The 12,055-nt window shown below is 40.1% G+C and overlaps 1 protein-coding gene across 1 annotated transcript in view; it reads right to left on the bottom strand.

The window, feature by feature from the left end:
* Nucleotides 1–11,936, bottom strand: part of LOC141777468 (MAM and LDL-receptor class A domain-containing protein 1) — a 39,898-nt gene extending 27,962 nt beyond the window's left edge. Inside the window, exons 1-16 of the mRNA XM_074651731.1 lie at nucleotides 11,774–11,936; nucleotides 11,423–11,551; nucleotides 10,428–10,556; nucleotides 10,168–10,267; nucleotides 9,876–10,041; nucleotides 7,867–8,071; nucleotides 7,447–7,578; nucleotides 6,713–6,837; nucleotides 6,117–6,354; nucleotides 5,452–5,714; nucleotides 3,543–3,633; nucleotides 2,958–3,110; nucleotides 2,019–2,144; nucleotides 1,105–1,238; nucleotides 837–1,008; nucleotides 444–563 (exon numbers count right to left, since the gene is read on the bottom strand). Of these exons, the coding sequence (XP_074507832.1) occupies nucleotides 444–563; nucleotides 837–1,008; nucleotides 1,105–1,238; nucleotides 2,019–2,144; nucleotides 2,958–3,110; nucleotides 3,543–3,633; nucleotides 5,452–5,714; nucleotides 6,117–6,354; nucleotides 6,713–6,837; nucleotides 7,447–7,578; nucleotides 7,867–8,071; nucleotides 9,876–10,041; nucleotides 10,168–10,267; nucleotides 10,428–10,556; nucleotides 11,423–11,551; nucleotides 11,774–11,822 (2,332 nt within the window). The 5' untranslated portion in view covers nucleotides 11,823–11,936. The remainder of the gene's footprint in view (nucleotides 1–443; nucleotides 564–836; nucleotides 1,009–1,104; nucleotides 1,239–2,018; nucleotides 2,145–2,957; nucleotides 3,111–3,542; nucleotides 3,634–5,451; nucleotides 5,715–6,116; nucleotides 6,355–6,712; nucleotides 6,838–7,446; nucleotides 7,579–7,866; nucleotides 8,072–9,875; nucleotides 10,042–10,167; nucleotides 10,268–10,427; nucleotides 10,557–11,422; nucleotides 11,552–11,773) is intronic.
* Nucleotides 11,937–12,055: the final 119 nt, after the last annotated feature.

Below are 12,055 nucleotides of genomic sequence, written 5' to 3'. Positions count from 1 at the left end.
ATGTTAGAAAATTGTGAAAATGTCTATCACATTTTCTCAGAACCAAAGGATGGTTCTGAGAAATGATGTCTTCATATCACTCGTATTATCTACAAACTGTCAAAAACACAAAGATATTCAATTATGATTAATTAATTAATGAATGAAAAATCCTCACATTTGAGGAGATGAAATCAGCATGTTTTTTCCCCCCATTTTTCCTTGAAAAATGACTGAAACAGTTAATCAATTAATTAATTTTGATTAATTTTCTGGTGATGTTTTCTGTATCTACAGTATCAATGTTTTTACCTTGGACAAAAACACTGCGTACATACAGTACAATGGTCACACAGACTTCTTTTCAGGTCAGGTTCCTTACTAGGCCTCTATTCTAAGTTTATTTCCAGTGTTAATTAAATACTCTGAGTGTTGGTGCTTATGTTTTTGTCAATAGTCAATACCTTGATTATTTCCATCAGTATGATCATACTGAGGTCCATCCCAGGGCTGGTCCACTTGAAGTCCACTACTGAGAGTCCAGTTCAAGTCATCACTGACCTCCTGGACCCAACTACAGAGACCTGTTTTACAAGATAGTGTGTTAATTGTTAAAAATACTAAGTAATGGGAAAAATTGAATATTTATTTCAAAGTATGCAAACACAAAAAAATTGAGAAATAAAGCTCACATTAACAGATACAGTGTTAAGTTATTTATGGAGTCTGAATTAGGCAACTGTAACTAAAACTGCTCACAACTTCCATTTGTTTATTCAGTTATTGAGTGACTTAAATGTTGACCGTGATACTTTATGATACAACGATATGAGACGATTCACGACCTCCAGAGTCACCTTGTTCAAAAGTGCAGTCCATGGCGGAGGCAGGAGCGGTGGTGGTAGTGGTGGCGGGGTTTGGAGTGGTGGTTGGGATGATGTCATCACAAAACCTGCCTCTGATGATGTGGACGTCGTCCAGAGCAAAGCTTCCGCAAGTTGAGCTGGAACAATTGGCTTGTAAAATCATCTGTGAAGAAGGACGATTCAGAAATGTGCAGTGATTTATTTTTTTTCTCAATAAACTTTATCAGGATCTATTATGAAATGATTCATTTCGCCTTGCCTGGTGAGGCCCTGATGCATTGTAATCCACCCTGTCTTGGATCCACGTTCTATTCGTAAATCCATTTGTAGTCCACACAGGACGCAGTCCAGCAGTCTCATTCACAAACACCGTCAGTGTTATGGACGAGGGGCCTGGAAGCACCAATGTTCATCATCAAAATACCAAAATATATGTTTATTGAGAATATTTCTTCTTCTCGATTATTCAATGAGACACAAAGCTGAGGATTCATAATCTATGTTGGACAATTAGATCTGTAATGAGGCCTTCACATCAGAGCACCATTACAAAACCAGAAGCCCTCTCATTGATAAGACCTCTTACTGGTATTTACAACATTTTGTTTGTAGGCCCTGTTTGCATGTGTATATGTACTGTGCTGTGTGTAATATACAGTGTGTGCTGTAGTAAAGTTAATAGCAATAGAGCTCCGCTGGTTCTCACACCCCAGTAAGCATTAAACCCTTAACATACAACTCCCTCCTTTTTGTCTCTTTTAGTAGCTTTGAAGTTGGGAAAATAATTTTATTCCACACTGTCTGAAAGTACTATACGTATGATGTTTACACCGAGTTAAATATGCAAACTGTATTTTGAGCAGTTTTCTCTTTTAGGGTTTTAAAATACATTTTCTGTATGTATTTTTAAATCAACTCCATATGTCATATTTATTGCTTATCTAGACATTCCTGTAAAGTAGTTTAATTTGGAGATTTGCAAGTTGAAACGTCAAGACATCTAAGTTAAACCAAAATGTGGTTGAAAAAGAGAACATTGTTGTGTCTAGGTTATAGTTTTAAAAGCATTTACAGTAAATTATCAAATATAACTTTAGTTATAGTTTTTAACAATGGTGACCTTAAAATTACCAAATCAATGCTTACTGAAACAGCAGAAAAGGCTGTACTCACCAAACGATGACCACCCTTGGGCGTAGTGCCAGATCTCCAGGCATGCTCGGTCTACTGCCGCCATCGTCTCACTCTCCAGTCGTGCTATTTTTTCTCTGTTAGAGGGCTCAAAGAATGCAAAGTGGCCTGTAGAGAGAAAAAATAACATAAAATATCCAGGATAATAATGTGAGAAAAAAAATATGGTGCACCTCTGTAAACGTAGTTCTCAAGCTGTGGGTGGAGATACTCAGATGGGGGGCTGTATATTATAATGAGACAGCCAGTTCTCATTCCTAGAGCGTGAAATAACGATGCTTTGTCACGGCTGTTGGTGTTTGATACGATCGCCGAGGGCTCCCTTTTGCGCCGGTATGCGACGCACCAAGCTTTCTATCAACTACAATGGAAACCCATCCGCGCAAACAGTAAACGCACATGGAGAGTGCTGTGGTGAAGTAGTTTCAAGAGCAAAAGAGACACACCGGGCGGGCGGGAAGGAAGGTGGAACAAACACAGGGCTTTCATCCAGGAGACCGTTGTTTGTGTTATGTGCGTTACGTTTCACTTTCACTTTACAATCAGCTGTTGGTTTGTGTCCCGTGTTCACAACTCAAGTCACATTTTCACTGTAAAAACGTAGTCATTTTAAGCCAACCATGATGTTTTTTTCTAAACCTAACTAAGTGGTTTTGTTGCCTGATCCTAAACAAGTGTTTTTGTTTAATTCATAAATTCAGCCCACAATAAACTGACTGGATTGTCTTATTTATGTTTGTGGGTTGGTAGGCACTCCAAATGTATGAGCACAAACACTGAAAAAAGTGAGTTTTTCAAGATATGTTCCCGGTTCCCTCTGTCTCAAGCACAGGATCCCTGTTGCGCTCCCTGTTTGAATGCAAACTGCCACACTCATTATGATGCAGGCAGTTAAGGTGTGTAATGTGTGTGGTGACTTACCCAAAGCAGAATTTGTGGAGTGATCCCTTTTTGGAATAAGACTACCTATGGACTGGGACTGGCTCTCACCTGAGAGCCAGTCCCAGTCCAATCCGAACTCTGCTGGAGGATTGTTCACCCAACCACAGAGGTCCATTTCAAAGTCACAAAATCCTGCAAGGAATAACGCAGATAGACATAAAGTATGCAACCACACAAACAATTAGAACAGGGGTTTTCAAAGTCTTTGACTGCGGGATTCCCTCAGACAAAGTTTGGAAAAAGGCGCACCCTCACCCCTCCATAGTTTACTCACTTAGTTTCACTCATTTCCTGGATGTCTGCTGTATTTGATCATGTTTGTTATTTGATCCCATAGACACTGAGCCAATATAGCCTAATTGCTGTTTGATTTAACTTCACACTACACCAGATACATCAAAAAAGGTCTGTCCGAATGCATTCATTTGTTTTAGACTCTGCCCACAAACTACTGCGTCTCTGAAAACCTCTGAATTTGAACAACCCCCACCAAACACATATACACTAATTTTCATCCATTTTCTTTTTCAACTTTAAATTTCAAAGTTTACAGCAGTCACTAACCTGGCGGGGGACAGGCGTCATTCAGGACAGTGAGGTCATCAACGGCGATATCTCTCCTCGGTCCATCCCCAACCACCGCCTCAAAAATCACCTGTCACTCAGAATGACAAATTGAACTTATAAGACAACCTGTGTTATTTCCATATAACTTTGTCTTTTACATACATACTGTATGACTGGTGACATGCAGACTTATCTCAAACTACTGAGAGTGAAAAGCTGAGCTGAAGGTCATAATCCAAACATAGTATATATACTTAAAGAATCAATACAAGAAACAATACTCACATACTATTATAAACGTTAAAAGAGTTATTAAGCGTCAGTCCTCCTGTCCATACTGGCAACAAATAGAGATCCCTTTCTAAAGCGATTTCAATGTTGTTATTTTTCCAGCTTTATTGTCTTTTTAGTACCAAACGTCCTCTTAGTGTTTCCTTGCTGAGCAGAGGAATAGATACAAAGAGACTTTAATTTTGGAAGATTTGATTTAGTCTAACTCAGACTGCTGAATGCTGAAGCCTCATATTAAATTCAGCTGAACTTCACTACGTATTTTTACACAGAATGATGACTGTGGATTTTGTCCCCCATCACTTACATTGAAGCTACTTTAAGAAAGGAGCTCTTTGCGGTCAGTATGGACAGGAGGAACAATTAGAGCGACCCACAGTATACTGTCAATGTGCATATGGGCATATGAGTGTTGTTTTAAGACTTGAAAAAATGCAAACTTATGCTTTAATGTCATTGTAATTGCACTGTTATTGATTTGATGGAGCTACATCTAACAGTGTTGTGCAGTATATCACTGCATGAAATTAACTGGAAAGACATTATGTCCAAGTAAAAACTCCATATTCATGTGTGTGTGTTTACTTGCAAAATTCTTTAAAGGGACTGTTTGTAAGAATCAGAAATTGGTTGTAACAGCAACACCTGTGGCCGTTAAGTCAACGAAAGTCAGTGTCCTGTTGCTCGCTCGCCCGTGTGCACGCGCTAACTGAATGTGAGCGAGCATCCGTCAAAACAGTGAGGCGACACACATCAGCTAAAACCACAATATCACTCTATTTCATCTTCTTGGCAGTATTGTTAGCTGACCAGACGGAGGTCTCTCCATGAATCACTGCTGATCCTAGTGTTGGCTTTTCCTACCTCAGCCTCCCGACCGCGGCAACAGGGGAGACACCGGCAACCGGTCGGAGACGATAACGTAACTCGTTGCGGAGCCCCGTCACTTCACAAGACACGGAAAACCTCTGTTGGTCTGGAGGAGCTGCAGCAGATATTTCTGCACAAACGTCCATATTATTCACTAGATATTCTCAGAGCTAAACTAACTCTTCTGCAGTGTGGAGTGAGCGCGCGTTCACGTCTAGAGGTGGAGCGAGACAGCGAGAACGCGCGCTCGCTGTGTGAGTGAAGGCAAGCAGGCAGAGGAGCAGAGACTTCAGCCACACGCGAGTGCATATGCGAGCGCGCATGTGTCCCGACCCGGTACATTTATACACTTAAAAAGTTACAAACAGTCCCTTGAAGTATGCAAACTTTATTAACTTCGCCAAGGCAAAAGGTCTTGGAAGGATTGTTTATTGTTTTGGTTTGTTTGTCTGTCTGTCTGTTAGCAGGATTACTCCAGAAGTTCCTGATATTTCAGAGACATGGCCATAGATTCTAACTAGCACAAACTTCAGATAAAGGCTCAATGACTCAGGCAGACTAGACTAACATATTCAACTGAACAACCCGTCTGCCCCTGCTCTCTCTCTGCTTCTAAGAGGAGAGGGGGATGGCACGTTAACAAGGGGATGACAATGGATTTTGGTGATTTTGCTAACAAGGGGGATGGCATCCCCACTCATCCCCCCCTCAAATCGCCCACTGCTAATAACTAACTAGCTGGTACCTGATACGGGGTGTTGGGACTGAGAAGTGTCACCCTTCCGTGCCTCCAGTGCTTCCCCTGATCTCCGAACCTGGTCCAGAGCTGGACTCTCTTGTTGTCAGGCGTTTGACGGTAAACACCGAGTTCCCCCACTCCACTTCCCTCCATGTAGTACCAGAATGTCAGGCATTCCCCGTCAGCAGCGGTGGGCTCCATCTCTGCAGTCATCACTGCGCCTCTAGACGCCACAGGGTGCCTCCACAACTGGGCACTCAGGTAATAACCTACACAATGAGGCAGAGTTGTGCAAATGCTGATCTGTATTTGAGAGTGCGTGTGTAAGTTTGTGTATATGTTGCTTTATATAGTAGCATGGGATCACACAAAGTTGTCTGCAATGACTGAATTGATCATTTATTGCAAACAAACAAACAAGATGCATCATCTGTCTTGAAAATTGGCCTTTCAAATTGTTTACACATTACCTGAAGGCCACCGTAGTTCTCCAACATGCTTGGAAAGTGAGGGGTGAGCGGAGGGGTACTCAGTTGGTTGCAATCTGCGACCACACCACTAGATCCTACATACTGGTGCTTTAATTGTATCCCCTTTCCAGGTTTAAAATGAAATTGTGTATTATAGTGCCTCATTAGCCAGCTGAGTCTGTATCTCAAGGAGTTGCAAACCTTGCTCCGTCCCCAGAGTGTGATCTGCGGCGGGGCCTGAAGAGTTGGCTGGTTGGGACGTCCCCGTGATCCGGCTCCAGCTGAAGTTTGCAGACGGTTGCGGCAGCAGACCACAGAGGGAACCTTGGAAGGTGCACTCTCTCTCAGGCGGACAAGAGCCAGTCTCACTGCTGGACACCATTATGTTATCAATGGCTATGCTGCCCTGCGTACCACCCACCACAGCTTCTATAATGAACTGGAGAACAACACAAATTAATTGAAGAGTGGGTTTCAAGATAACAAAGAGTTTAACTTTGTCATGAAACATATATATTTAGGATTTTAAAAAGACTATGGAGGTCAATGAGAAACAAAACCAAATTTATGGAAAGTGCATTAAAGCTGACCCGTTATTAGACATCAATAAGAATAGAAAGAAAATAGTAACATTAGACGTAAGAAACGGTAAGAAAGAGGCTTGTGTTTGATAATAGGAACATTAAGTCACAAATGCTCTTTATGATACAACTCTTCACAGGAAATAAATGTCTTATCTTTCCAAATAATCCTCTAAAGACCAGAGGAAAACACACAAAAACGAGCAATAAAAATACCTGTATTGGTTTGTCACTGTCGAAGGTAAGATCTGCAAATCTCCATTTGTTTCCCTGGGTGCCACTCCTCATCCATACAACCGTCTCCGCTTCACCAGAATGCTTTGTAATAAACCTCAATGAACCTGATAATAATAAAATATCACTTGTGTATTATAGAGCAAATGCTAAAAGGTGGTTAGAATTAAAGCTTCAGTGGGCAACAATTTTTGGCATCATCGGGGAAAAATTCCATAATTACTTTTCAGCATATTGTAATTCATTGTTCTGAGAGATAACTAGACTTCTGCACCTCCTCATAGCTCGGTATTTCGGTACAGCTTGGTATTTCCTCAAAAGATCTCAACATGGCTGTCGGGTCACAAACTTTCTCATTTTACAGCTAAACCATGCAATACAAGATGATTGTAATTACAGTAACAGAATATTGATTCATATTTGATCAGCGCTGCCTAGTTTGACCATTTGGCCGGAGTTCGCAAGTGATTGACTTGTGGCTCTCATAGACGGAAGCTGGACGGCAGACTCCAGCTCGGCTCTGACTGGTTGTTTTCCTCCGGTCTGTTTTTATAACAATAACTTTTATTACTTATATTCGCTCCAATCTCGCCTACTTCAGCTTTAATCTGAATTGTATGGATCTGAGAAGTAGTTTTTTCTGTGTATGCTCTGGATTTAATTTGATTTAATTTGTCATCTAATTAATTAATAAGCTTGGAAGTATCGCTACGTACCAATGCTGTTGCCAAATATGTGGTAGAAGAAGCTCACACATATGACGTGACCTGCAGGTCGAGGGAAGCTGATGAGTCGGGCTGCTGATGAGATATTCAGGTTGTGTGAAGCAGTTATGAGCATGTAGTAGCCTGTGGAGGATGAAAAATAAGAGAGTAAAAATCATGTCTTTTTTCTAAATCATCAAGTACTCAGTTTGCTCACAATTTCAATCATCTATATGAAATAAAAAATATTTTTTAGAACATGCAGATGTACGAAAAGCAGACGTTTTCCATCCGATGATGTAATAGTTTAATTCATTTTATGGATGGTTGTGTACTTAAATGAAATGTTGTAATTATTAGCTGTCATTTATTTGCTTGTTTGGCACACTCTTTGTCTTTATTTTGTTTATATTATATGGGGTATGGACTCACCCTTCCCAGTTGGGCCTTTATTACTCCTTTTCCACAAATGGCTGGCAGTGTGGTCGTGGTACCATGAACAGGTGTCCTTTTCAAAATCACATGAGAGTTGGTCTGATCCTGCGGGGACATCTCCCTCTCCACAGTTCTCAAAGATGATATCATCCAACATGACGTCCATAGATTCCATAAATAGAGGGCTGAATGAAAACAGCAGCTGAAGAAAGAGATGTGTTTTATTCTACATTTATTCTGAAACTCAATATTCAAAATGATTTAGGAAGAAGCAGATTACTGTAACAAGATGAAATTTGTTTTCCCCCAGGGCCCTTACTGACCACCCAATGCCCTCCACTCCCTGTGTATTGTGTTATGTGCCCTGTTGCCTTTAACACACATTAAGTACAAAGAACCCAACAGATTTTACGTACATGGCAGCTTCATTTTGCCTCAAAACCCTGGAAGTCAATCAGTACATCTGACTTCTGAGTATCACCTGGCCCGGGTTCGCTGTGTGTCTGTTTGGCAACTAGGGGTGCTAATTTAAAAAAAAAAATTTAACCGATAAGCGACCCTCATTACCCGATTATTAACCATTAGCCGACAAGATTAGTGCGTCGCATGCAGTGATGCGCCAGCTGAAGTGTATGAGCACAACAGACAACAAGTCCCCAGTTCACCTGTCCGGGAGCGTTACTGTAGCAGCCACGATGCTGCGTGTAGTGTCGAGGACACATGCAGCCACTTTCCCAGTAATAGTCTCCACTGCATCATTTAGTTAGTTTCGCAGGTTGTCAACTGTGTGTCTGCCCGGCATAGCGATAGCGAGTGTCTGACAAACCGTGTGTGTGTTTGTGCTACGTTAATCGGTTAAAATTCTTAATGTCGATTAACGGTTAATTATTAACATACCTAATGGCAACACAAATCTATTGAGGAATCTGTACCAGGTAAACATAATGCCAAGTAAAATAATTAAACCTAAAGGTGCTTTTTTGATTGAAGTTAGTTCTTATAAAAGAACAGGAGACAGAGCAGATAAAAATGCAATAAAAAGTACAGGTACAACAAAGAATAAGAAATTAAAAATAAGGAGAGCTACACCGTGAATCTAAATTAAATTGAAGCAACATACAGATTAAGGCTAATGAAAATCACGATTATTTTGATCAATATTGAAAATACAATTATTTATCACAATTATTCATAGATTCTAGGGACAAAATATTTTTATTGCAATTTCATATTTAAATAAACAGAGCGCTGCTTTCACATCAATGTTGTGCTTCATTCCAACACTCAAAAACTCTAAATGTTATTCTTTTACTTTGTTATTGTCATCTACTAGTGGTTATTTGCGTAATAACACAAAATTCAAATGATTAAGAAATAAATTATTGTATTTGTATTCAAATATTTGCTTTGATTAAAAAAATCTTGAAATTAGTAGTTTTTCATAATATATTATAACCTGCTTAGAGGTAGTGTTAGGAAGTTAAACAGGTCATAATTCCCTCTCTATTGTCTATTTTATATTGCTGTGAAAACATCTCCTTCAAACAACTGGGTTTATTCAAGTTTCTCACCAAAAACTACATTTTACACGATTACATTTGAACGCATCTTGATAACGTTATAATTTAACCATCGCCAAATATTATATTATTATAATCACATTCTGAGTAGAGCTTGAAAACACCATAATGTATCTCAATGGAACCGTTAATGTAGCTGTGTAGCTCCGTGCTGACGAGCAGACGAGCTGCTCACTGTGAACTCTCTGAGCAGCATCGTGGGAATGAATTACAATATAATAAGTGTCTGATTAAGTTAGTTGTTCCAAATGTTTTAAGATTTAAGAACCTAACTTCTTCTTCTACGTCAGGGGTTTTCAAAGTCTTTGGGCGCAGCGTGATGTCATGTGCGCTGAACCCAGCGGAGAGCACAGTGAAAACCACGTCCTGTGTGAAAGGCCCGTATGTCTGTGAACAGCCTAAAAGCCAACAGGACATTTCACTAACCTTGTATCCTCCTGGCTGATTACCAATGAAAGCTGTGTCAGTCTCCCAACCGTCTGTCTTACTTTCAATCTCTAGCAACTCTTCCTCAGCGGTACCTCTGAACATTATTAGCTTAAGGGAGACTGATGATGATGATGTTGAATTATCGTAAATATGGTACCAGAAGCTGAAACAAATTGACAGTCAAATCACAAAAACAGGCCACAGCTAGCACAGGATAAATGGCAAATTCAAGAAAAATTTAAATAATTGATATGCATTGTCAGTCGAGGACATATCTAATTTTTAGTACCTGATCTGGCATCCCAGAGCTGCCAGATTCTCAACAGAATATTCCAACTTAGCCTTGGAGAAACCCCCGCCTTGTTTGCCATCTATATGCATGACATGTCCTGTATCCAGCAGACAAACATCCAACAACAAGATTACCATAAATTTCGCAATCTAATCAAACATTTTTATTACAGATTTAAAATGCCACCATATCTGTTTAAAATTAATCATCAACAAAGTAATGACACAAATGAAGCATGGCAGAAGGTTAATATTTACCAAACGGACTTCCTGAGGTATGGTCCAGTCCAGGTATTGAGGTGATGTTTGCCATCTGCCGTTTCCAGCGGTAGGAGTTATCACTGGCGTCGTTCCAACCACAGGAGTGATGCTCAAAGTCACATGACCCTTAACAAGCAGGTGGGCAACAGAGTAAAACAAAATTAGATTTTGTGAAAAAAAACTGAAAACGTTCTTGTTTCTGTTTTATTATACTATTTGCCATTGTATTTTCATTTTGTTTTTCTATATCTACAGGGGACCTATTATGCTTTTGTGCTTTTTCCCTTTCCTTTAGTGGGTTATATAGTTTTTTTGTGCATGTAAAAGGTCTGCAAAGCTACAAAGCCCAAAGTCCACGCCAAAGGAACACTGCTCCTGAACTGACTGAAACGCCTTGCTTGAGGTCTTGCCTTTTCTTCCGTAACATGGTGATGTCACAAAGTTCAATTCAGTTCAATTCAATTTACTTTTACAAAGCCTCAAATCATAACAGAAGTTATCTCAAGACGCTTCTCATATGGAGCAGGTCTAGACCGTAATCTACAAGTACAAGTAACATACTTTGCATAATACCTGCCTAGCAGCAAATTTGGCATGCCCTCAAACAAAGTTAGTCAGAGCGGAGCTGGAGCGGAGTCCGAAGAGTTTGGTTCGGTTGACCAATCACAACAGAGTGGGCCAACTGACCAATCAGAGCAGCAACTGGCAGACTGGGCTTTTTTTTGGGGGGGGGTGGGGGGGGGGGGGTCTCAGACAGAAATGAATTTCAGACAGAGGGTGAAAAATAAAGTGTGTTTTGAACATTACATGTTCTCGTAAAAACCCAAAATACAAGTATGCACCTGAAAATGAGAATAATAAGTCAAATACCTTCACAAATACCGCATTCTAAATACAAATTTGTTAAAGGTCTGATATCCTTTGGAGACATCTAGTCAGAAAAAGTTCAATTAGGCTTGATTTTAAAAACTTTTGTCGAACTGTCAACATACCACAAAGCTCCTCGTCTGAGCCATCTTTACAGTCCTTCTTAAAATCACAGACGAGTCCAGCAGGAAGACATTCTCCAGATGTACAGTTGAACCCCCCGTCAGGACAAGAGGACACGATGACCAACAATACTGTAAAGGGATTTTTATTACAAAGAGACAACAAGAAAAGAATCGGAGGGGGAAATGCAAAATCAAACACCACAGACATTGAACAAGTTGTCACTCTGTAGCTAATACGAGTGACAACCTTTGCTGACTTCTCCCTCATCTTCACACCCCTTATTTAACCAGCATGCACATGAAATAATGTACACTACATTAAAAATAATATTTAGCTATGTAAACCTTTACCTGACAGCAGAACAAAAACTTGCTTCATGTCTGGAGAAACATGACACATGGCAAGAAAATCCAAGGAAAAGGAAAGATCCTTAAAGCCTGATCACTATCCCAGCTAACCCTCTGATTAACAGCTAGTGTCTGTATTACTGGAGTACAACTTTTATCACAACAATTGAGCTTCAGGCTGTGAGTCCTTATCGGTAAACCCTTAAAGCTTAAAGTCCAGAGTGTTCTCAGTAATCTACATTATGTTTCCGTCGGTTGTCTTTACAACCCTCATTGCACGTCTCA

This window comes from Sebastes fasciatus, chromosome 11 (assembly GCF_043250625.1).
Source record: "Sebastes fasciatus isolate fSebFas1 chromosome 11, fSebFas1.pri, whole genome shotgun sequence".
Classification (NCBI taxonomy): Eukaryota; Metazoa; Chordata; class Actinopteri; order Perciformes; family Sebastidae; genus Sebastes; species Sebastes fasciatus.
Note: the sequence above shows the minus strand (reverse complement) of the source record. Positions and strands in the feature narration are given on the sequence as shown.